Source organism: Phascolarctos cinereus, unplaced genomic scaffold, assembly GCF_003287225.1.
Source record: "Phascolarctos cinereus isolate Bilbo 61053 unplaced genomic scaffold, phaCin_HiC Scaffold_1;HRSCAF=81, whole genome shotgun sequence".
In the NCBI taxonomy this organism is placed as follows: Eukaryota; Metazoa; Chordata; class Mammalia; order Diprotodontia; family Phascolarctidae; genus Phascolarctos; species Phascolarctos cinereus.
This window is the reverse complement of record NW_027555514.1, coordinates 76,515,348-76,540,853: the sequence shown is the minus strand read 5'-3', so window position 1 is coordinate 76,540,853 and position 25,506 is coordinate 76,515,348. Positions and strand designations below refer to the sequence as shown.

The following is a 25,506-nucleotide window of genomic DNA, read 5'->3' as shown; positions in this document are numbered from 1 at the left end:
TTGAGATTCTTTGACTCTTAACTATATAATTTCTCTCATGGTGGATTCTGTTCATTTGTTTTGTAGTCATTTGTTGAATATTTGTATAAGTGAAGAGGTACATTGGTGTGATCCTAAGCCCTACTAGATAGAGGACATGTCTTAGGCCCAGCAATTTGATTCATGGCATGGAACCATGGCTTCACCTATAAGATGAATCACAACTCAGCCATGAGGACTATGTTCTACTCTTGCCATAGAGTTGCCAGTTTATGGTCTGGGGGTCATATTCTTTCAGCTGTGTAGTAAGGAGTCACTCCTCTATCAGGGTACCCAAATGCCACATTAACTAATAGCTCACAAGGCAGATAGTCCATATGTGGATAGCAGTTATGCTGATTTTTGGCAGAAACCCTTTTATGAGAATTCAATATAATGTCGGTTAGGATAAATATGAACTCTCCATCACATGTTGCAGATGTGAGTAAATGTATAATTTATTTCTAACCTTATGGATCTCATAAATCATTTCTCTTTCTTTCTTTTCCTTTCCTTTCCTTTCCTTTCCTTTCCTTTCCTTTCCTTTCCTTTCCTTTCCTTTCCTTTCTTTCCTTTCCTTTCCTTTCCTTTCCTTTCCTTTCCTTTCCTTTCCTTTCCTTTCCTTTCCTTTCCTTTCCTTTCCTTTCCTTTCCTTTCCTTTCCTTTCCTTTCCTTTCCTTTCCTTTCCTTTCCTTTCTTTTCTTTTCTTTTCTTTTCTTTTCTTTTCTTTTCTTTTTTTGGTGTGTAAGGCAGTTGGGGTTAACTGCCTTGACCAGAGTCATACAGCTAGTGAATGTTATATATTTGAGGTCGAATTTGAACTCAGGACCTCCTGACTCCAAGGCCAGTACTCTATCCACTGTGCCACCTAGTTGCCCCCTCTTTTTTCCTTTTAAAATGAGTTCAGCCTCATGTTAGTAAGCTAAGTCAATACTTAACATTAGTTTACATGTCATTCATTTTTTGTTTATTTATATTTTATTTTCCCCAGTTACATGTAAAAACAATTTTAATACATATTTTTAAAACTTTGAGTTCCAAATTCTCTCCCTCCACCCCTCACCCCCTTATTGAGAAGGAAAGCAATTTGATATATGTTATACACATGTTGTCATTCAAAACAATTCTATAGTAGTCATGTTGTGAAAAAAAAAACAGACCAAAAAAACTCAAGAAAAATAAAGTTTAAAAAGTAAGCCTTTTTTTTCTCTAGGGATGGATAGTATTTCTCATCATAAGTCCTTCAGAGTTGTCTTGGATCATTGTATTTCTGAGAATGGCTAAGTCATTGACAGCTGATCATCTTACAATATTGCTCTGCCTCTGTACACAGCATATTCACTTTGCATCAGCCCATGCAAGTCTTTCCAGGTTTTTCTGAGAGCATCCTGCTCATCATTTCTTATAGTACAATAGTATTTCATCATAATCACATGCACCAACTTGTTCAGCCATCCCCCAATTGATGGGCATTCCCTCAATTTCCAATCCTTGCCCCCAGAAAAGAACTGCTATAAATATTTTTGTACATAGAGGTCATTTTCCATTTCCTTTTTTAATCTCTTTTGGGATGCCGACACTAGTGGTATTGCTAGGTCAAAGGGTATGCATGGTTTTATAGCCTTTAGGCATAGTTTAAATTGCTTCACAGAATGGTTGAATCAGTTCACAAATGCACCAACAAGTGCATTAGTGTCGCATTTTTCCTACATCCCCTCCAACATTTGTTATTTTTCATTTCTGTCCTATTAGCCAATCTAATAGGTATGAGGTAGTACCTCAGAATTGTTTTAATTTGCATTTCTCCAATCAATAGTGAGTTATTACATTTTTTTCATATGGCTATAGATAGCTTTGATTACTTCATCTGAAAACTGATCATATCTTTTGATCATTTATCAGTTGGGGAATGGCTCTTATTTTTATAAATTTGGCTCACTTCTCTATATGTTTGAGAAATGAGGCCTTAATCAGAGAAACTTGCTTCAAAATTTTTTCCACAGTTACTACTGCTGACTGTATTTCCCTCCATCCTATTCTTCTTCCTCCCCATTTATTCCTATTCTCTCTCTCTCTCTCTCTCTCTCTCTCTCTCTCTCTCTCTCTCTCTCTCTCTCTCTCTCTCTCTCTCTCTCTCTCTCTCTCTCTCTCTCTCTCTCATTTTACCCTGTCCCTCCTCAAAAGTGTGTTGCTTCTGACTCCCCCCCTCTTCCAGTCTGCCTTCTCTTCTATCACCCCACCCCCTTCCTCTCCTACTTTCCTGTAGGGTAAGATAGATTTCTATACCCAGTTGAGTGTGTAAGTTTACATGTCATGTAATGTAAAAAAATGTTTAAAAATGCCCATTAAAACATAGCTCCAGCTCTCTGCTTACTGTTTTTCTGACCATAGGAAATGGATTTCAAGCCAAGAGTAGTAATGATGATATTTTTATGTACTTCCTTACATCTTCTCCCAAGAGAATATTAAGAGAAAGGAGATCATAGAATTGACTTATCTTTTGGGGGGGAAGGGGGGGTGGCCAGGAGATTGGGGTTAAGTGACTTGCCCAAGGTCACACAGCTATTAAGTATCAAGTGTCTTGAAGCCTAATTTGAATTGAGATCCTCCTGACTTCAAGGCCAGTGCTCTATCCACCAAGCCTCCTAGCTGTCCCTTCTTTATCTTATCTTATTTTATCTTCAGCTAAAGTCCTGGAATTCCAAAGCAAAGCTTTTATGCTAATGAACACTGTCTTCCAATATCCTTTGGCCTTCTCCGGTGGAATCCCCAATTGAAGATATTGCACTCCAGTTACAGGCTCCTAACCCTTTGTTCTCAGCAATTCCTTACCCAAAAGAACTAGACAATGATTGACTAATTCTCCTTACTAACATTCCCCATTAAGTACAGTACAATAAAGACTGAACTACGTTATGAGGGGGAAAAAAGATTCCTACCAAAGTATTAACCCGAACACAGATTCTCATGGGAGACAGGGAAGGGAGAATGTAAGCTTCATCATGGAATTGGATTACCAAAAGTTTGGAAGACTTTCCTTGTATGGTTATTAAATATAAAAGTAACACACTGGGATTAACTGGCATAATTAATTGCTAGCTGTGATAAAAGTATTCATAAATAGATTCAGAATTACCAAAGCTCTGAGAACATACTGAATTTTTTTTAAAAAAAGAAAATATATATTATTTGTACATGTACAAATGAAGAAATGAAAATAACAAAGTAAGCCATGCCACAGAACAGGTAATCAAGCGCTTTAAGAGTCAATATTTTGCTATAAATAATAGGAATAATTCCAACTGCCTACTAATACTAACCCAGATGCTAACTCCTCTTTTTTATAATGGCAATGCTCATAAACTGCAGGTTCTCAGGTAACTCTAAAGAAGTTGAAATTGTAAAGAAATTATAAAGAGCTGTAGGGAAGGTAAAGAATTTCTAGGATGAAGAACTTGTTCCCATCAGTGGGCTAGCAGAACTATTAACTTTGAAAAGCACAAAATGTCAAATTAAAACAATTTTAAAAGTCCAAGGTACCAACAAGGTGGCTATTACTACACATAATTACTCTATGTAAAGAAGTAACTCATTCAGAAACACTAATTAATACCTCATCTTATGGACAGACCTGTGATCGAATCAAGCTATCAGCCAGTGGGACCAAGAGGCGAGTCTTCATCATCGAGACAATGGGTGGCTACTGCGGATATCTGGCCAGCATGGGTGGCCTTTCTGCTGGGGCCGATGTAGCGTATATTTTTGAAGAACAGTTTGACATCCGAGAACTACAGGTAGGTAAAAATTTTAAGCCACATGGACTTCTTTTATTTTGTGTACATGCGTGTGAGCATGGTATTGGAGGAGTGAAGGGAAAGTGATGAGGAATAATTAAAGCTCTTGGGGCTCCGCTCCCTTCTGGATAAAAACCTGTATGTAATTAGCGCCCTCTGCTGGTTCACTCTGCATCCTCCACACAAAGGAAGAGTACCAAGTCTTAACTGGCATGCATAGTCTTCAGTGGAATTAAGGTCCATTTCTCCTAAGATCAACATTAGGTTGGACTCTATATATCTATCACTGGATCTTACTGCGTCTCCCCACCAGTATAAGCTCTAATAATTATAAAGCAAGAGCTAGATCATACCCATCAGATGATTGCTTCACTCTGCTATAGAGGAACAGAAGGATAATAGAATTAAAGAAAGTGAGACTCCATTTAGGAAATAAAGAGAGCCCAGGAGGCAGAGAGAACCCAGAATGAATTTTGCAATGTCATAATAAAACTCTGTTCTATGCAATAATACAGTCATCAGTTAGGTATATAATATGGTCTTGCTCACATTCCTCTTTCTACTCCTTCTCTTCTAAGCTACAACTTGAGTAGTACATAAGTAATAGTATAATAATTAATTCACGTGTCCCCAGAGCCTTACATAGGGCATTTAATAGATACTGAATTCAGGTTAAGTACCATTCACAACACAGAAATCTGTTCATCCTTGGTCTTTATTAAACCAAATATAGTATCATATTGGCAATGTGGGGGAAAATAGGTTGTAGGGAATGTATTCTGTAGTCAGATTCTTGACTTTTTATAGCCCAAATGCAGATATGGAATATAATTATGTAGTCTGTTCTTCTGATTCTCCAGTTAGGTACTTGAGAGATGAATTTACTTACCAGCTCTGAAGCTCAAGCTTGAATTTTTACCTTTCCTCTGATAATCAGGCCATTTATTTTACAGGAGTCTGCAAAAAAAAAAAGTAGGAAAGAATAGTTTGGATTACATGCCCATTATTAAATTTTATAGTACTGACTTGAGAACCATCAGAACAGATGGACTAATCTCCATCTTTTTAAACCATCATAAACATAGAATCAAATGTTTGAAACATACATTCATATATACAAACTCATGTTTTAATCTGCAGAGAATGATTTCTCAAATTACAGAATACCTCCCCTTATAGCCAAAAAAGTCCTTAAGAAAGCAGTTTTACTTACTTAACTATTTTAATATTTAATATTAAAGATACTTGCATAAAAATCATTTAGAAGGCCCATGCATAATGGAAACAAGATAGTTTTCTGTTTTGATTATGTCAAAATAAAAATAGGCAGGGAAGAAAAAATGAATAGGAGAAAACGGGTGAATTTTAAAATGACTATTTTATTTCAATTCTACAAGGCAAACACTTATGCCATGGTCAAATGTGTTGGTTTAATATAAGGTACTGGCTGACTGCCTTCTGATAAAAACAAAACAAAACAATCATATTTGTGGAACATTAGAAAGAATTCCAGATGTGGAGTCAAAGGACAAAGGACATATATTCAAATTCTACTTCTTATCCTTCTAATCTGTTACTTCGGGAAGGTCATTTATCCTCCTGGGGACTCCAATTCCTCTTCTGTTTTATAAGAGACTTGGATTAGATGCTCCCAGGTCCTATCTAGCTAGTCTGAGCTATGACTCGGCTCCAAATTTGAGGATAACAATACCCCTTACTCATCTAAAATCAAGGTAAAACACCACCAGTAAATAGGAATAAGAGGAATAAGATTTCAGGAATGAATTAACAGGAGGTTAATTCATGAAACATGAACTGTCCTTTTTTGGTTTTTTCTTTTGTGTTTTTTTGGCTAGGCAGTGGGGTTAAGTGACTTGCCCGGGTCACACTAGCTAGTAAGTGTTATGTATCTGAGGCCAGATTTGAAGTCAGGTCCTCCTGAATCCAGGGCTCTATCTACTGTGCCACTTAGCTGCCCCTGTCCTTTGTTTTTAAGATAACATTTGTCCCCATCAGAAATCATGTATTAGGCAGTTACAAATGGAATGGTACGGTGAGTGGTTAAACGTATTCACTCCAAAACAATATTTTGATGTAGAAAGACAGGAAGATAAATGGCAAATGAATAAGCATGTTTTAAGTGTACAGATTATTAAGTAAATGCAAGTGTCATATTGTTTTTTTCTTCTGGTACTGACTTGGACTATAGAAATTAATTTTTTTTTATTCAGTTGATGGTACATTAGCCAAGTACTTCTAATGAGAGAAGTAATTTTTCCCCCCTTCTAGGCTAATGTGGAACATTTGACAGAGAAAATGAAGACCAGCATACAACGAGGCCTGGTACTCAGGTACTAAAGGGTTATTTCTGGAGATTTGGGCTTTAAGCTCTTTGAAAAATAACTTTTAAATGCCAGTGGTTGGATAGAGTTTAACTATTATTTGATCACCTAGGATCTAGCCTTCTCTAAGTCTTATTTCATTGCTTCATCATTGTACGTACAGGTGACATGGGGTTTATAAGTGCTGCTCCAGTGGAATGTTAAGCCCTGGTAGGTTCTACCATGCCGGAAAGGCTTTGAGAATAGTATTGGCTCAAGACCATTTTCTTAGAATTAACTTAGCCAAGTAAGTATGGAGAGGCTTCTCATCAGAAGGCTGGCCATTTGGCTACGTGAATTCTTGGGCCATGACAACCCATGAAAGACAAATATATAAAATGGCACTCAGTACTACGCAGACACTTTTATTTCTGCAGAGGCAAAGTAGCAGCAAAGGGGGTCATCTCTAAATACTAAGAGCCATTAGTATTCTAAATGTGAGAGCCTTGCCTAGTGAGAGACCAATAAATAGATGTACGTCTATACGAACAGAATCATATCAAACTTGCTGTCCTCGCCACAAGCAAAACAAGAAGCCAAAGCAAGTTGCTTCTTATCGAAAGGATGTTTCACAGGTTCCCCATGAAGAAGAAAATAAAGGTGCTGATACAAGTTAGTTTTTATCATGTAGCCAAAGACAAAAAACATTCTTGGGAGACATTTGATCATCTCATATATTTAGTGCTTTGTTGCTGTGACTGTTACTCAGCTCTTTAGTCAGGTCTGACTCTTCATGACCCTGTGGACCATACTGTCCACGGGATCTTCTTGGCAAAGATACTGGAGTAGTTAACCATCTCCTTCTCCACTGGATTAAGGCAGAGATTAAGTGACCTGCTCAAGGTCACACAGTTAGTAAGTGTCTTGAGTCCGGATTTGAACCCAGGTCTTCCTGACTCCAGGCCCAGCACTCTATCCACTAAACCACCTCACTGCCTCCTTAGTCAGTGCTCATAGTGTGTGCAAAAAGACCACAATGAAAATATTCACAGTTTATATGCCAAAATCTCTAAAAGGATGGAAATGTAGACATTATAGAAACATGGTAAGCCCCTCCAAAATAAGCCTTACATTTAGTGACTTCACTGTGAAGTTGGGCAGAGATAAGGATGGCAAACAGACAAAAACAGTACTTTGGAAAATAAGGTTCAAGAGGAAGGAATTAAAAAAGAAAAAAATACAGACTATAAAGAAACATTAAGCCTATACATAATTAATAGTTTCTTCAATACAACTATCTGAGGGAACTGGAAATTGTCTACCAAAAAAAAGTACAAAAATAAAAATGACTAAATTTTAACAGACAGAAAACTACTTGGTTGGATAGAAATCATTCTTGAATCAGCTGTACATGTACAGTCAGACTACAAACTTGTTACAGTAGTAATAAAAAAAAATAGTTAAAAGGCCAGGATGAGAAAAGGGACTGCATATAATTAAAAATTTGAGCTTCACCTATTTAAATAAATTAGCTGCGCCAAAAAATTGGGAAATGGGAGGAAAAGGGCAGTGAGGTAGGGTTACACTTTTATACAAAAGTTTTAACCATTTCCCATATCCACAAGACCAAAACAGCATTAAAAAACAACCTCAGTCAACAAAAAATCTAATTGTGAAGCAGAGAGGTATGGCAGCCAAGGGCAACTTTATTCATACTATGCTTCATCTGTAAAATGTTTCAATAGCATTGCTTCACAAAACAGAAATAATGTAAAGAAAAAGCTTAGAGAGAAACAACTATGTAAAATCATGTAAAGAGATTTAAAGTTGATGCCAGAAGGACAACAGAATAACAAATGGAAAAGATCTGCAGAGATATTAATACACTTTTTATCATCAAGAACACTGGAACCATCACTTTTGCACACTAACATCACAGTCCTAGATGTACTTATAGAAGAGGAGGCTCTGAAGTTATATACGATAGGAAACATGGCTAGACTAGACCAATTAAACAAAGAATACATCTGTGCTGAAGGCGACATAATTTTGAGGGCATTGATTTTCAAGGTTTCTGAGAAGCATAGCAAGATATTAAACCCCTGGGAATGGTGGGGTGAGAAGAAATACTTAGCTATTACTGACTACAAAAAGGTAATCAAGAGAAAATCAGTAACTACCAATCCGTATGGCCACTTTCTCATCTACATAAAAAGTTTATGATAATAATCTACACATGCATCAGGGTATCTATGTTTCCCAGGGATATAAGCAGGGAACAGGATAGTTTTTGCAAATGTTCCATTATCTTTTGCCATCTCACAACTGACTAAAAGGTTGAGGATGCAAAATCTCACATTGCTTGTTTGTTGACTAGATAAAAAGAAAAATGATTCAGTACAGCCAAACAGCTTCTTTAAAGATTCTCAAAAGAGTTGTGTCCCATCTGTGACTCAAAAAAATTTTTGAAAGGTAACTGATAACCTTGTTCAGTTACCTCTGAGCATTAAAAGCTTTGAATATAGTCACTCAAAATATTGGCCTAACTATTCTCACAGAAAAACCAAAGCATTCCATAAATATTTGTTGATTGATTGATGACAGACATCTATTGTCCAGAATATGCTGGGTGGGTAGATAGGCAACCTAAGGAATATTGTCACAAAAACCTATGATTGAAAAAGATGGGCTGGTAACACGTCAAGAATGAGGGACAAATGAGATTGCTTGATCCACTGATATCCTCATGCTGTTGAGAAAAGAAGGAAAGCCTCTATGTTGGGAAACTTATAAAAGGACAGTTGTCCAGGATAGGTTGCAATCTGCATCCTTGTGCATGCAATACAGGCACATTGATGAAATCACAGATTTACTGTGGTAAAGTTCATTTTAGTTAAGTAAGTTGAACAACCATCTTCATTGTGATTTTTGCAGAGGACTACATTAAAAGTGTGCAACATGATAGCAAAGCAGCTGTTCATTTGCATTTAATTTGTCCTGCACGGGTAATTTTCTAGATAAAATTTTATTAGTGACTTGGTTTTCCTTTTTTCTCCTCAAGTTATTGTAACTGATCCAAAAGTGTTTTCTCAGAGTTTAGAAGTATATGGCAAAGTCAAAGAAAAACAAGTGATGAACTGGGTGATAAGGAATAGGGAAGAGTAGGAATTTTTGCCAGGTCCCTAGGAGGCCCTGAACTACACTTTGAGGAGCCATGCTTTAGAGATGAGCAGTAAACTGTAAAGATATTTTAAATCTTAGTGTTTGGTAAACCAGCTGAACTGCTTTCCATTTGTTTTAGAAATGAGAACTGTAATGAAAATTACACCACTGATTTCATTTATCAGCTCTATTCTGAGGAAGGAAAAGGAGTATTCGATTGCAGAAAGAATGTTTTGGGTCACATGCAACAGGTAAGATGACTCAAACACCTTGAATTAGTTTGTTGATAACAAATCTCGTAACTTCACAAAGCAGAAGTTTTAGGTAATTATCCAAATAATTTAAGTAAAATGGTTCTTTCCCTCAGACTTTAAAGCATCTAGTTTGATTTTCAGGCTTTTTTCTTTTAGATCTATGCCATCTTTTACCTATTAAAAATAATAATTTTCTAAAATGATGAATAAAGCAGATCTGAAATCTTTTCTGTATCTTTTTAAACTACAGCACGTGGATAGTTGGCTTTTTTCTCAAGTATACTTTGAATTCACTCATTTAAACTCCTTGATGGGAGGAGAGAGGGTACTACCCTAAATGTTTCATGCTTGCACTTTTCCTAAACATCAAGCATCAAATTGCATTGGGAACAACAATATCAATTCCCATTGTCTAAGTGGAAAATACGTTGACAAATGTCTTCTTGAAAAAGATTATTTTGGGGGCAGCTAGGTGGCGAAATGGATACAGCACTGGCCCGGGGGTCAGGAGGACCCGAGTTCAGATGTGGCTTCGGACACTTGACATTTACTAGCTGTGTGACCCTAGGCAAGTCACTTGACCCCACTGCCTAGCCAAAAACAAACAAATAAAAAGAATGTTGTTTCAGACAACAAAGTTTAAATAATTTGAACTGGAATGTAACATGAACAATTTCTGTTTAACAACTATTTTTAAAACCGTGTCGGTTCATTATAGTTAACATCAAAATAATTTATTTTCTAAAACCTCAAGTTAAGTTCACAGAAGTTATTTCACCTTGCTGACTAGAAGCTTCCATGGTACAAAATACCTCTAAAATTCTGTGAACTCTTTTTTGAGAAAGTGTGAGGGATCACTTAGCTAATTTTCCCAATATCTTTCTCAAGAATCTTCCAAAATGTGGCAAGACTGCCAAAATGTGGAAGGATAGCTGGTTCTGGGGTATAAAAGGACACACAGAGAGCCAGAAACAGTTGTGTCAATATAAATCAGGATTTTAAAGAAACAATCTGTAAAGTCTGTTACATCAACAAGCATTTATTAAGCATTATTTATTAACTTTCATTATGTATATTTGATATATGTGTACGTGTGTGTATATATATGCAATACATAAATGCATTGTAATGGGAAAAATAACAAGTACATATATGTGTATACATGTTATATATATACACATGCATACATGTGTATATACATATTTACCTACACATATTGACTTGGATGGATAGATTGATTGATTGATTGATTGATTGATTGATTTCATTTCTCCCATCAGAATGTTAAGCTCATTTCAAAAAGAGATCATTCCGTCCTTGGTACGTTTATCCCCAGCACCTAGCATCGTGCTTATCACATAGTAGGCACTTCATAAATAGAAGCAAGGACGCAGGTTTTGTTTTCTTTTCTTTTACCTGGGAGACTGTCTTCTGAATATCCATATCCAAGGCCAGAGAAAAACAGAGGTTAATGAGAGCACAGTCAACTGAAAAGACAAAAGTAACCAGGCACAGCGAGTGCTAGTTCCCGCTCTCCTATAGTTGGCATCACGTCTTGCACACACTAGGTGTTCAATACTTGTTAATGCAGTTTTTTTAATGTACATATACATACACACACACACACAACCTAGATCATCTCACTCTCATGGTAGTTATATGAGATGGTATCATGATTCCAATTTTAAGTACGAGAAATAGAAACATAAATAAGTAAAATTTTTTAAAATTTGAGCACTTTCAAAGAAAAGCATTTTTTAAAAAATTCTCTGATATTTAGTTATAATAGTATATCATTCTTTAATGAGGAGAAAGCCTAAAACCCATGTCACTTTAAACTCCAATAGGGTGGAGCACCTTCTCCTTTTGACAGAAACTTTGGAACAAAAATTTCTGCCAAAGCTATTCAGTGGATTTCACATAAACTGAGGGAAAGCTATCGAAAAGGTATGGTAGTACTCTTTTAATGGCTGAGCTACAAGTTGCTAATTCTGTATTAGACTTAGAGAACGCTTGTTACTTGAATGATTTCATTTGGCATTGACACCTACGTGTTATGATTTTAATCTCCATGAATACTGCTACTTATGTTACTGGATTTTTTTGTTTCGTTTTGTTTTATTGATGAGAATGTCTGTTTCAAGTAACTTTGATGGTATTTTGTAACATCCATTTTTTTCCTTAATTGTTAAATATACAGTACTTTGCAACTTAATTCTACATGCATTGATTGTAGTTAAAACTGTCATTTCTGTTTTATTTCTCTGGTGGCTACATGGAACACAGAAGAAGGTAATTTTTTTTTTCTTTACGCTGTCTTATTTTGCTATTTTTAAGACTTTTGATTGGTAATCCTGCATTATAATTCTCTGTACATAAATAATAATAAAATCATAGGATTGGGAGATATTGTCTAGTCCATTCCCCTGCTTCCAAACAGGTCCTTCAACCTAAACAGACCTTGCCGTACCCATATTTCTCCATACGAGATTCTGTATTTCTTAATTAACTGGTTCTAGGATTTTATGACATTTATCATAACAAACTTCATCCTCGTATCTTATCAAAATCCCTCTTGCTGCAATTTAAAATCCTTCTCTCTCTTTCCTATGCTCAATAGAGAAAAGATGCTCATACCCACTTCTACAACAAGCTCCCAAATGCTGATGTGCTTTGCTTTATATAAGTAAATTTTATTTTTATAAACAGGATACATTTTAAATGCACTATTGGCATCGTATCCTTAAAATCATCTTTTTATAAAGGAAACAACCACTAAATGATTTTCATACATTGATTTCACTTAATGAAATCCACGTTCCCAATTCAGCCATGACTTTTTGAGCCTGTGTAATTTAAGTTATAAAATTTTGCTTACGAAAGGACTGTTTTCAACCTTTATAAGCCAACAGCACTCTTCTAATCCCCAGTTCTTCACCATCTTTCTAGATGTTAACTTCAAATTGCCAGCGAAAGTGACTGACACCTTCCTACTATAAAAAGAGTATGTGCATGGGGAGAAGATAGTGGTGTGAGGATTCCTCTATTTCTAAGTAGTGAATGTGTAAATGGGGTAGGGGAAAACCCCACAATGTTTCTTAAGATTCAAAGTGATACAAAACTAAACAATAAATACCTGACAGGTAGAGGAATGGCTCTAGACATTTTCCCCAGCTATTGCCTTATGACCTTCCTTTGCAAATATCCTTCCTGTATAATTTCCATTCCTGCTGAATCTCATATTGACAAGCATTTATACTATATAAGATCACATTCTCATTTTGCAAATATGAAGCTTTTCCTGCAAGGTCTGAATACATAACTAAAATTTGATGTTCTAACTGGTACTAATAGGAAATTTTCTCTCATCAAAAGATTTTTTTTTTACCATTCCAATCAATTCTGCTGCCATAGTTGTCGCTTTTAGATCTTAAATACCAGATTATCTAGATTTAAAAGCTATATCACAACTCAATTCTGATAAACTGAACATTTTGTAGAGGAGGGGAGGAAAAAATAAAACCTTAATCCCAAAAAGCATATAAAAGGCTGCGCCTTCAACTTTAAAAATAGGCATCTTTCTCTGATGGGAAAAATGAGCCCTAGTCCCCCAGAATTACAAAATCATCAGAATACATAGTAAATAGGGAACATCAGAAATAGAAAAGATTCATACCACTCAGTTTAAAGATCTCTTCCTATCTAGGGGAAAATGTAGCCAACGTGGTAGGTAGGGCCTCTGTCACCTCCAGAATTACCTCTCAAGAGTAAGGGGCGTAAGACAAGAATGAGAGATTTCTTTTCTTCTTTCCTCTTGAGAGTTACAAGGTAGTGAACTAACTAGAATATAACTATTTCTCCCTAATGCTGTAGCAATTGGAGAAGGCAGAAGGAACTTAATGAGAGTCGGAAGGATATGTCTTTTGTTGCCATTAATAATTCCTATGCCAGATAGATTGAACTCACCAGCATAAACCAAGCCTAAAGATCTCCTCTTTCTATATCTCACTAGAGTTTTGAGGCCTCATTGCCTACTGAGTCAATATGATGAGTTATTTTTACACTCTTTGTTTTGTTCCTTTTATAGGAAAAGTATTTGCCAACACCGATGATTCAGTTTGTCTGCTAGGAATGCGCACACGGACTCTTCTTTTCCAACCTGTGGCTGAACTAAAGGATCAAACTGATTTTGTGTAAGTAAAAACTTAACATGCATCCCATTGCAATGCAACATCACAGCTCCAAAACCTATGCCAAGCTAAGTCGAAGTTAAACCAGCCTAGAAAGATTAAAGTACAGGTTCAAGCAGACCAGGCTTATTGTTCAAGGAATACCTTTGCTAAGTACAGAAGAGCTCATCACCCTAAATCTGGCAGTGGGTGATGAATGTTTTGTTAAGTAACCCATAGATTTCCATAGTTACTTTTTCTGCAAACGGGAAAGTCAAGCGACAGTCAACAAGCATTTATTAAATGTCTGCTGCAGACACAAAGAAAGGCAAAAAATTGTCTGAGACTACCTGCAAATAATTAGCTCAATAAAAGATACACGCAGGGGGAAAAAAGTTAGCTAATATTTCAAGTGCTATGTAAATGCTAGTTATTGTTATATATCTAGATAAGCTAAGAGGGAAGGCACTAGAAGCTTTGGGAATCCAGAAAGGTCTCCTGCAGAATTTGAACTGAGTCTTGAAGAAAGCACGAGACATGACACTACAGTTGCAGAGATGGGAGATGGTGATATGTTCAAGAAACTGCAGAGGCTGAAGTAGCTGGACCACACACTCTGCAGAAGGAGTAAGGTATAAGAAGTCTGGAAAGGTAGGAAGGGACCAAGGTATGAAGAGTCTTAAATGACAGTTTTATGTATGATCTTAGAGGGTCAAAAAAAGAGGACAGGTTTTAGAATCATGTAGTTCTTAACATGTATAAATAGTCTAATGGTCTTTATCCAATAATGCAGTACTAGAAGAATGAGCCACCATCTGTATGATATTCTTGGTATAAATAAAACCAGAAGACATAAAAGGTGTAGGTGAATAGGAGTTCAGGGGTTCTAAGGTAGGTGAAATAAAAGTGTTATAAGAATAAGTTTCATCATGCACCCCCCCACCCAAACAACTAGAAACATTATTGTGTAGGGCACTTGGTCACCTTGTGTTATGGGTCTTATAATGAAGGTGTCATCAGAACATATGCTCCATCATCTCTCAAAAAAAGATGAACTTGACAAGATCCTCAAAACTAAGTCATTAAAGACTTTATATACTGACTTCATTGTGAAGGTGGGCAGAGGGAAGGACAATAAAAAAAATGAGTTAGAAATATGGTTCTGGATCAGGAAAGAAGAAAGGCTTCCCAAAGTCTGTAGACTTCACAGAGGCTTCATACTTGTGCCCTCCTTGAGGGCAGCAGATTCTTTTTCATTCTGTCTTTCCATCTCTAGTACCCCATACACTTAAGAAACATTTGTGGGATTGGATTGTGAGTAAAATGAGTCTGAAGTCAATTTGGCATGGGATCCAGCTAAACCAGGTCATCCTGAGAACATGTGAGACAGGAAACTAGGTGTGAAATCGGTCAACTACTGGCCTCACTACGGTGATCTAGTTTTATCAGCAATGATAGTGCCCCCACATTTGATTTTCTACCACCCAGTACCTGATGTGAAGAAGTGGCAGTGGCACTTAAGATGAAATTAGGAAAAGCAATTAGCTTGACCAAATACATACATAAGAAATTGTAAGAGAACTAACAATTTTAAAGGCATTCAGGTACTGATTTTCTAAGATCTGAGACACTGCAAAGGAACAGGGAAAAATTAGATTTTAAGTAAATATAGTTTTTTTCGTATTTACTATAAAGCAAGTAACTCATGAGAATATTCTGACAAAACCATAAGTCAGATTTTATATATCATTTTCTTATAAGGGACGTAAGTGCCCTCTCTGCTGATCTCAAAATCTCCACAAAATCCAGCTTCCTCAAGTAAGGTGTCTTCTATATGCATTAAAATCCTAAGATTCCTGTGACACAATCACAAAGAACTGTTTAATGGTCCACTGATTAGCAACACTAAATAAGGCTTGAGAGAAAGATAAATCCTTCTTGCGGTTATTTCTCAGTTTCGTGAAATAGAGTGTACGAAATTCAATTGTAAGAGATTTCCTTTAAATGTTGATGATGTCCTGTCTACATGTGATCTTGTGTGACAAGTGAACTAAATGTAGGAAAAAGCTTGCAGTCTGCATTTTACTGCACTATGGTCACCTAACTGAAGATGGACAACGAACCGGGCTGGTGTGCATAGGGAAAGCTGAATTGTGCTTTCACTGCTAAAAGGCTCATCTTATTCTCCTGGTAATGCTGCTATGCAGGCTGCTGAACACCAGAATCAAATTTCAGGCAGTGGAAAAAGCATGGTGGGTGCAACCTGCATTAGATTACCAACAGTGATGGAAGACATGATTGAGTTACACATTTTCTAGTCATTCATTTAGATAAGAGGAAGAGAGAGTGCCATGACACATGAGAATCACCAGGAACCTTTAGGTGCTGGAGAAATTCCCTAGAAGGGACTTGTAGAAAGACTTCAGCATTTCACAGAATTACAAAATGTGAATAGTTTTATCATCTGTACTGTTGGATCTAGTCTGACCAAATTTGATAAAACAAACCACCCAGATTTAGAAATTAAAGCTTGAAATTAAATAATTTTTAAGCAGCATCATTTTCAGAGATATAAGAGTTGCTAAATAGCCCTTAAATTTGCTCTCCTTTAATTTGAATTCGTGTGTAGCAAAGAAAATATCTTCCATAAGGCTGAGAAAAATCAAAATCTGATGACAGAATATAGGAGTAAAAATGGTGTAAACTACTTTCTTCTCTTACCCCAACAGGCACAGAATTCCCAAAGAACAATGGTGGTTGAAACTACGACCTTTGATGAAAATTTTGGCCAAGTACAAAATCAGCTATGATATTTCTGATTCAGGTCAGCTAGAACATGTACCCGGCTGCAACATCCAAACAAGCAGTTAACTCGCAACATGTTAAATCATGACAGTAGAGTCACATTGCGTGTTCGTAATGATGCTTTAGAATTTTTTGGTCACTGCCATTTTTTGTAACATTTAAGTTATTGTATCAGCACTTTATGCAAAATTAGGAATATGTTGCCATTTTCTTCCATATTGTGTTAGCTGTTAAATACTCACACTAACTACAAAGTATCAATTATCAATATCACCCTTATTTACTGATTACCTGATTCTCCTCACAAATAAACAACTCAAATGTAAAATAATGAATATACTAAGAAGTAAATCTCTTAAGTACTTTGTATCAAAACTGTTACTTCTACCTAGAATATACGTAGATTTGTTTTGTGTCAAGCTAATGGTGTACATACAAAGTGGAATTAAAATGAATATTACAACTATAATTTTCTATTTGTGAAAAATGAGCTTAAAAAAACTTCAAAAACAGGCTTGGTACTTAAGTGAAAAATCACTTAGCCACAAATCTACAGTAGTACCACTTCTGAGACAACAGTTTAATACTGAATCTATGGTCATAAGACTTCAAAGAAGTGAACAAAACTTAGTATGTTCTATGTTAACTAGTTGCTACACAATACTCAGGTTAGATATGTAACATTTGAAAAAAAAAAGTTGATTTTTCTTGTTCTCAGAGAGAAACTGTTGGCCACAATTTTGAGTGGTTCACAGGTGGGAAGTGCTCAAGCCCTGACTAGATGCCATAGCAGCCTTGAAGTAAGGAGAAAAGGGAACCTTTTTTTCCCCCCAACAAAGAGTCCTCTTCCCTTCCCCTCCAAAAAAAAAACCTACCCTAAATCAACAGGAAACAAAAAATTTTACTAAACACATAATAAAATTTATTTGAGCCCTAGATTATGCTCAGTTAAGACAGAGAAAGAAAAGGAAAAGTAGGCAATGTGGAATAGGACAAAGTATATGAAAGTGGGAATTAAAAGATCTTGGTTGTAGTTGTTATTTTCCAAGTTGCATGATTTGGAGCAAGTCACTTAACCACTTAAAGTTTGGCCCAGTTTTTTCACCTATGAGAGATGGAGCAGATGGTTTTTAACGACAACTCTAAATTGATATGACTCTTAGCTCTGCCAGGAGAAGAATGAGGTAAGGAGAACAGGTAGGGAGAGGTGAAAAGTTAATACACATCAGAAATAAATTAGCTTTACGACGACTTTTGCGACAGTTGCCTATCAGAGTAGAAAATTATCCAGACTAAAGTTCTATTATAACTGATTTGTTGACATAGGCGTTGATAGTAAGCTTCTGTTCATGCTAATTTTTCCTAAGGCTACCTCTGAAGTCCTCAGAGGAAGGTGGAGAAAAGAGAAGGATCCCCAAACTCCTTTAACACTCTGCTGTTATTCTTTCAAAATAACAGTGGAATGGAGGGGGTAGGTTTAGCATTCCAAAGAAAGTAAAAGAAAGTTATTAGAAAGCTCCATTCTTTCTAGTTAGAGCAGGGCTTATTTAAATATCTTGTTAATCACCATATAAGTAACCATAAATACCATATAAGTAACACTGTGTATTTTATTTATTTTGATTTTATGAATTTAAAAGCATTATTGTGACCAGAGGTCCATGACCCAAGAAGCAGCAGTTTTCTATTTCCTTAAGAATGCCTGAAGAATCGTATAAAGGACTACAAATGAGCAAGTGAAACTAGAAGGACTAAGATCTCCAAAGATGATAATCAAATAGAGACTCTTCTAAGTCAGATTCAGCTCTCCACCTCTCCTAGAAGCTACTCTATTTGGATATGAAGTAAGCAGATTGAGGGAGAAAAGGAAACAAATAAATCTACTGGTTAATTAACCCTGGATAAAACAAATGAGATGCTTTATTTTAGCTTATACTCATACTAAATCAAAACAGTGCTGAAAATAGATAACCAATGCCACATCTGGGTCAGATTCTTGTTTTATTTCTAAAAGTGACAGCTGTTTAAAGCTGACATGCCAATTGAGGGCCTACAGAGTTAAATAAAAACACTACCCTTGAAGTTAAAAAATATACAGTTTATACATTTTTAAAGTTTAATCAGTTTTGTCCTCAAAGTGACTTCTGACGTAATTAAGTTCTGAATATGAGACAGTGTTCATGATAAAGTTTTGCGCAAAAGTTATTAATGATTCTGATCCATTAGAGTGATTTTAGGTTATAAGTCTAATAATTAATATGTGTTCAATTTAGCTCTTATTTTGAGACTTTTTTCCTAACTATCTTATTACCCATGATGGGTCTTTATTAATGTTCATGTTATCTGGTCCAAGTATTGCTAATCCTCGAGTGCTCTGGCCAGTTCTGAGGTATCTGAAATAAAAACAGAGATGGTAATATGCTTTCTTTTAGTACTCACCCATACAACTGTTTAAGAGAGGCAACTTTAATCATTATTTTAACGTTAATATCATTCATGTAATTAAAATTGATTACACCACTCTAAATTATTATTTTCACTGAATGGAACCAATACTACTTTTAGAAAGTTTTTATCCGAAAGAAAATCACATGCAGAATAGTTAAAAAAAATACTCACTTATTGCTAACATTAATAAGTTGTTCCTGACTAACACCAAAGAGTTGCTCTCTGTGTGCCTGCTTCATCTCATCTGAAAGTCCATATAAGAACCGGTCTATTCCTGGAAATAAAGCCAAATTTCAAAAAACAACATTTAGCTGGAGCAACAGCATCTCTCACACTTCACAAAAAATGACAGAATCTAACATCCTTTAAGCAGAAGAACTATTTTCCCACAGGTAGAGCTCAATGCAAAAATCTTATAAATTTAAGGTCTAGCTTTATCAATCAACAAATATTTATTAAACATGTATGAGTCAGGCAAGTGGCACAGTGGGCCTGGAGTCAGGAAGACTCATCTTCTTGAGTTCAAATCCAGCCTCAGACACTAGCTATGTGACCCTGGGTGAATCAAATAACCTTGCCTGCCTCAGTTCCCTCATCTGTAAGATGAGCTGGAGAAGGCAATGGCAAACCAGTCCAGTCTCTTTGCCAAGAAAACCCCAGATGGGGTCACGAAAAGTTTGACATGCCTGAAAAACAACTGAACACCACCTGGGTCACGCAACAAGAATACGAATGAAAAGAATGTCTAATAGATATCTAGGATGCTATAATTAAAAATAGTGCTTTGTAGGACGGAAGAAGGGAATGCAAATGAACTTTTTAAATTTAGTATCCCAAATGAAAAAACATGTTTTGCTGTCCAGAAAAATTATATTAAAAGAACAACTATTACATCTGTAGCATATTACCTGGTAGTAGGCAAAGTCTATGACTTGTCAGAGCTGTTTCACCAACCACAAACACATATGTGCATACACACACCACTTTCCTCCTACCTTTGTCTGAGGGTGCAACTGGAGCATCTACAACTGAAAACACGGAAAGTTTTGCTTCTTCAATATCCGTCTCTGTGAATTTTCCAGATTTGGCCCAGTTTACCGCTTTTTCAAAAGACTGGAGAGTTTGTATTGAATTTGGATCCCTAAATAATTAGATTGAAAAAATCTCAGTTTGTACACATAAAATTTAGATAATGAATGACTATAATTTGGTTATTCTTTCTTCAAGAGTCATGTTTGTTTGCACGTACACCATCAGACTGCTAGTAGTCCATTTTCACAAGAGTTGCTGTGGCCAAAAGAAAACATGTCACCTAGCCAAACTTTTAGTGATGAGCTTCTCTGAATCTGGGTGTGCCTGACCCTCTGACACCGGGAAAGACCTACAAGAGCTTGTGCTCCACTTGTGTCTCTGGGAACCCAGGAAGGCTTCTACACGATGATAAGACATCAGAGTAGACCTTTAGGGAAAGGATTGCTGTTGACAAGTAAACTATGCTTCCATTAAAAAATCCTACATTATGTGACATGATATTAGATAAGCAGTCATTTAAAAAAAAAATTGAAGGGATCTCTTCCATCTCATCAATGTGAGAATCTCCCTTCTTCAAAACAGATCTAGTGTGAGAGAGGGATCTGAAATAGAAACGAGCCCAATACTCCATCCACTGCCATATCTCTATAAATGACCACTATGTGATATACATGTCAGACAATTTACCTATAGGAGTAAAAGGTGAATATTCCATTACCGCTGAGTTTAGCACCTCCACCATATGCACCACCTTTCTCTCTAATTTCTGTATGTAAGAACTTAGCAGTCATCAAACGTGCAAGGATCCTAAGTCTGTGTAAAAAAAAAAAGTTAAAATATATAGGACATTTTAAAATTTTTTCCATGTAGAGCGTTACAGATTAGACCTGTGTGATTTCACTGGTACAGAAAACTTACAGATGAGGCAACTCCCACCTTGGCTAAAATTAACAGTTGTAGACAACTGCCTGAGGCACCAAAAGGGTAAGAGTTTTGCCCAGGCTCACATGTCAGAGACTGCATATGAAACCGGGTCTCCCTGATTCCAAGGCCAATTCTCTATTCACTGCCATGCTGTCTCTCACCATTTCAACATTCACTTATTTTAATTCTTTCTAAAGATATATATGACACTAAAATGTTGCTTTATCAGAGATCCTATGAGTGACTGTGAACACGGTGATCCAATCATTAAGTCCATGAGCATTTGTTATGTGCTTACTATGTGCCAGACGCAAAAAACAAAGATCTTTGATTATGCGAAACTAGTTTCGTTCAGTTCACCAGAAAAGGACTATGTTATCATATGCCGAGAGGGTTCAGTTCACTATTCAACTTAACAAATATCTTTTAATAACTTACTATGTAAAAGGCATAACATAATGTCAGGTGCTAAGGATAATAAGACATAAGACAAACAGTTCTTGACCTCAAGAAACCTGCATCGTATTGGGAAGATCCAAGATACATAGTAAATATAAATAATATGAATGGACCAAATACTTAGGGGAGGAGGACATCAGATGACATCTCAGCTGAGCCTTGAAGGAAGACCAGGATTCTTGTGAAAGACAAAGGTGAGGAAGTACATGATAGATGGGCCATTAAGGAAATAAACACAAGTAAAGTTCGTGAAATAGCTAGCAAGCCAGTTTGGATGAACTGAAGAGTGCATAAAGGAATTAGGGATATGGACTAGACCTGTGATTTCAATGGTATAGGAAACTATGGGTTAGTACCTTCTCTGCTAATTACAGTCTTAGAGCAGGTGTTTTTAATAGGAGGATGAAAGAATGGGTAGAGGAAAGAGTTCATAAATAGATTTCAGGGGGCCCATAAATTTGGATGAGAAAAAAAACATTTTTTAAAAAAGGATTCATCTTTTATTTAGTGAGGTAGCAATTTAAAATCATTTTCCATTTGCATGGCCTGCAATCTGCTCTAGAGTCATTATGGCTGGCTCTCTGACTCCTTGTAACTGTGCATGTCAGTATTCCTTTGAAGTACGGTACAAATTCTCTTAATATCAAACCACTAAATGTTTCACCAGTTGGTTGTCTGTACTCTGCTGAGAGTAATATTAAAAATGTAAAGAACAGTTGTAGCACTCCTTTTGCTTTAACACAAGGTACTTGTGACTGAAAAAAAACCATCTTTAATCTTCACTAACTCCTCTATTCCTTTGTAGTCCTGTGTATTTTATTTTATACATTTAAAAACATTACTCTAAAAGGTCCATAGATGCCCTTTGCACAGATAGCAAAAGAGTCCATTACACTAAGAGGAATTTTACTTTATTGTAAGGGCACTAAGAAGGCAATGAAGGCTTTGGAGTAGGAGCATGATAGAGGACAGAAAGGAAAGAAGAAAAAGACAAAATTGGTGGCAGCCAAATGGACTTGAAATATAGCTACTACATTTCCACTGTTTTTGCTTCTCTGAGCTAAATATCCCCATTCCTTTACTTGCTCCTCATATGGAACAAACTTTACCATCCTGGTTTTCTTCCTCTGGATACACTTTAGCTTATCATCTTTTCTGAAATGTAACACCAAGAACTAAACAGTGCTCTAAGGGAAAAAGTACACTAGAATTATTACCTCCTTATTCCTGAATACTGCACCTCTTAATGGAGCATGAAATCACATTAGCTTTCTTGAGTGCCAAATTTACATTATTAACTAATACTGAGCAAGCAATAAACTAAAACAGAACTTTGTCTGGTCTCACCTTCCTCATCTTGTATTTGATTAGATTTTTTCAAACTCAATTACAAAATCTTACAATTATCTTTATTATATGACTATTTTTTGAACCAACTGTATTATGATCTAGTTAGTCAACTGCCTGAATAAAGTACAACTTATGGTACAGAAAGAAACAAAGATATGACTAAGGAGCCTTTGCCAGTGGTCCCTTTGAAAGACTGGAGAATGTGTGAAATACTCTAGGACTGGACAAAGTCAAATGTCCTGATTTTCAAAGAAGCAAAGTGTCTGTAATCTATAGGCCAATGAATCAATTTCCTGGCAGAATTCTGGGTCATATTACTATAGGTATGGTTACTGAGTATCTAGAAAAGTAAGTAATGATCAAAAGCCTTAGAGTGGCTTCAAGAACAAATTAAACCCAATTAATCACAACTCCTTTTCTGACAAGGCCATTTGTCTGTTAGATGGGGAATCTTCAGATATTTAGATTTCTGCAAAATACTTAATAAAGTGTCTCATAATATCCCTGCATAAAAATGGCAGGTAAGGGCTAATAGGTGAATTCAGAATTAGTAGAAAAGGCAGAGTATATTCATCAATGACTCTATGAAAGCCTAGAACAAAGTGTCTACTGAAGAATCTCAGCAATTGGTAGTGGGACCTAAGCCACCTAACATTCTTATCAATGATTTGAGTAAAAGGCACAGATACCAAGCTTATCAAATTTCAGATAATCATAAAGCCTAGGAATAATTAACATACTGGATGACAGGATTCAAAAAGATCCTGACAGTCTAGAACACTGGAACAAATCAAATAAAAAACAACAAATCTAAACTACAAAGCTCTACACTCAGACTTAAAATTTTTTTAAGTTCACAAGTATAAAATTTATTATTATCTGGTTCACTTATCGTTTATGTAAATTAATTAATTAATCAGTTTATTAATTAATTTATTAGTTATTGTCTGCTTCGTTTATTGAACAGCTAGTACGTCCTGGTACTGCGCCAAGTGCTGCATGAAAACACAGTAGTCCTTGTGCTCCAAGAGCTTATGATCTTCATTGGAGGAGAAATAACACATGCATGGAAAATTAAGTGTAAAATCATGAGCAGGGTACCGGGGGGGGGGGGAGAGGGGGGCGCACACGCAGAGGGAGAAGCCAAGATACGCTTCCTACAGGATGTGGCAGTGAAGCAGATTTTAAAGGAAGCTACTCCAGGCTTGGAAGGTAGAGTAGACAAAAGAAAGCAATGTGCAATAGGCCTAGAAAAGGGGGTTACACAGTGGTGGGCCAAACAAAAGCCTGGAGCTTCTTAAGCAGGAGAGGGACCCAGTTACTATCAATGCAGCTTCTGGAGACTGGATTATAGAAGAAAACAGATGAGAACTAAGAGACCAATTAGAAGTAACAACAACAATCCAAGTAAGACTAAAAGCTTGAACTAGGGTGTTAGCTATGTGGTTAGCATCCAGACTATGCTTTAAGGCTTGCCAAGCATAAGGCAGGGTCTCTCCTTGGATTTTTACAACAACTCTGGGAGGCACCCCCATTTGATAGAGGAGGAAACTGCAACTGAGGAGTTAAGTGATTTGCCCAGGATCACAAAATATCAAGAGTCTGAGGCAGAATCTGAACTCATACCACAAAGGCTTAACAGGATAAAAACAGTGACGAGAAAAGAGTTTGGATATGAAGAGATGTTGTGAACGCAGAAAAAGTAGGATTGAGCACAGAGTTAGAAGGATGAGTTGAAGACACTAAGGGCTTGAAGTTGGATGACAGGGAATAGCGGTGTCATCAAACCAGAAGATTGTGAGGAAAACTTTTATTATTAACAGGCAATATTTATTCATCAGAATGTGAACATTCTCTTATCTGCCAGAAATTTTCCATAAATGCTCACCTTCTGAAAAGATGTACATTAGGAAAAGATCAAGTTCAAGGTAGCAGCCCAGGAAAACTAACTTCTTTAAAGTGGGGGATGGAATAAATTATAATTCATGGATGCTTTAATTTCAGAATTCTATAATAATGAATTTCTGTTAACAAAAGGACACCTTTTTAGCTACATCAATTCCTCAAGTATTAGCTAAGAAGTCTTATCTGTCTAGTAAGCAGTTCTTTATATCACTTACTTGGCATAATCTGGATGTGTGTAAGGAACAGTCCTAACACCTTCACCTACATAATTCACAGGAAAAGGAAGTACAAAATGAGTCTTCATCTGACATGGTTTGAAAGTAGGGTCCTAAAGAGAAAAAAAAAGTGTCTTCTTCAGTCCGTGAAGTTTATTAAAATGAAGTATGATGACATTAAGTAAATAGATTTTTAAGAAGACATCACAATTCATGATTTTCTAGTGAAATCAATTATTTCTCACCTCATATAAAGCCCATTAATTTCAGGCAACTCTTCCACTTAACACCATCATGAAAGACTCAATTATAATACTTTAAAATACTATAAACACCCTCTTTAAAACATGCCCTCTGACAACACCATTCATGCAAACAGTTGTGATTGATCTCATTTCATTCCTTATGATAGAGAATACAAAATTCTGTGCATAATGAACCAAATAAATTCCATATATATGTGAGGGGAAAAAAAAACCAGTAAAAAGGCAAGAAAAGACAGTAAAAAGTATCATTGTTGGGAGCTAAGCACTGCATATATGTGCTTCAAAAAATCTGGGCTAAAAAAAAAATCAGAGAAAATATTAATCAATACAATTTCAACCAAAGTCCATGAAAATATGTACACAAAAAACTACTTAAGTGTTATA

At 36.2% G+C, this 25,506-nt stretch overlaps 2 protein-coding genes across 4 annotated transcripts in view; one reads left to right on the top strand and one right to left on the bottom strand.

The window, feature by feature from the left end:
- The window catches only part of PFKP (phosphofructokinase, platelet), an 86,873-nt gene extending 69,881 nt beyond the window's left edge, over nucleotides 1-16,992 (top strand). The window contains exons 17-22 of the mRNA XM_020990383.2: nucleotides 3,648-3,812; nucleotides 6,102-6,163; nucleotides 9,435-9,546; nucleotides 11,397-11,496; nucleotides 13,637-13,742; nucleotides 16,448-16,992. Of these exons, the coding sequence (XP_020846042.1) occupies nucleotides 3,648-3,812; nucleotides 6,102-6,163; nucleotides 9,435-9,546; nucleotides 11,397-11,496; nucleotides 13,637-13,742; nucleotides 16,448-16,589 (687 nt within the window). The 3' untranslated portion in view covers nucleotides 16,590-16,992. The remainder of the gene's footprint in view (nucleotides 1-3,647; nucleotides 3,813-6,101; nucleotides 6,164-9,434; nucleotides 9,547-11,396; nucleotides 11,497-13,636; nucleotides 13,743-16,447) is intronic.
- A 1,123-nt stretch (nucleotides 16,993-18,115) lies between these two features.
- PITRM1 (pitrilysin metallopeptidase 1) overlaps nucleotides 18,116-25,506 on the bottom strand; it is a 44,574-nt gene continuing 37,183 nt past the window's right edge. For 2 of the 3 annotated variants that reach the window (XM_020990377.2, XM_020990378.2), the window contains exons 23-27: nucleotides 24,857-24,969; nucleotides 20,691-20,816; nucleotides 19,967-20,112; nucleotides 19,143-19,245; nucleotides 18,116-18,916 (exon numbers count right to left, since the gene is read on the bottom strand). In XM_020990377.2, coding sequence (XP_020846036.1) covers nucleotides 18,823-18,916; nucleotides 19,143-19,245; nucleotides 19,967-20,112; nucleotides 20,691-20,816; nucleotides 24,857-24,969 — 582 coding nt within the window. In that variant the 3' untranslated portion in view covers nucleotides 18,116-18,822. The remainder of the gene's footprint in view (nucleotides 18,917-19,142; nucleotides 19,246-19,966; nucleotides 20,113-20,690; nucleotides 20,817-24,856; nucleotides 24,970-25,506) is intronic. The other variant, XM_020990379.2, reaches the window with a different exon arrangement.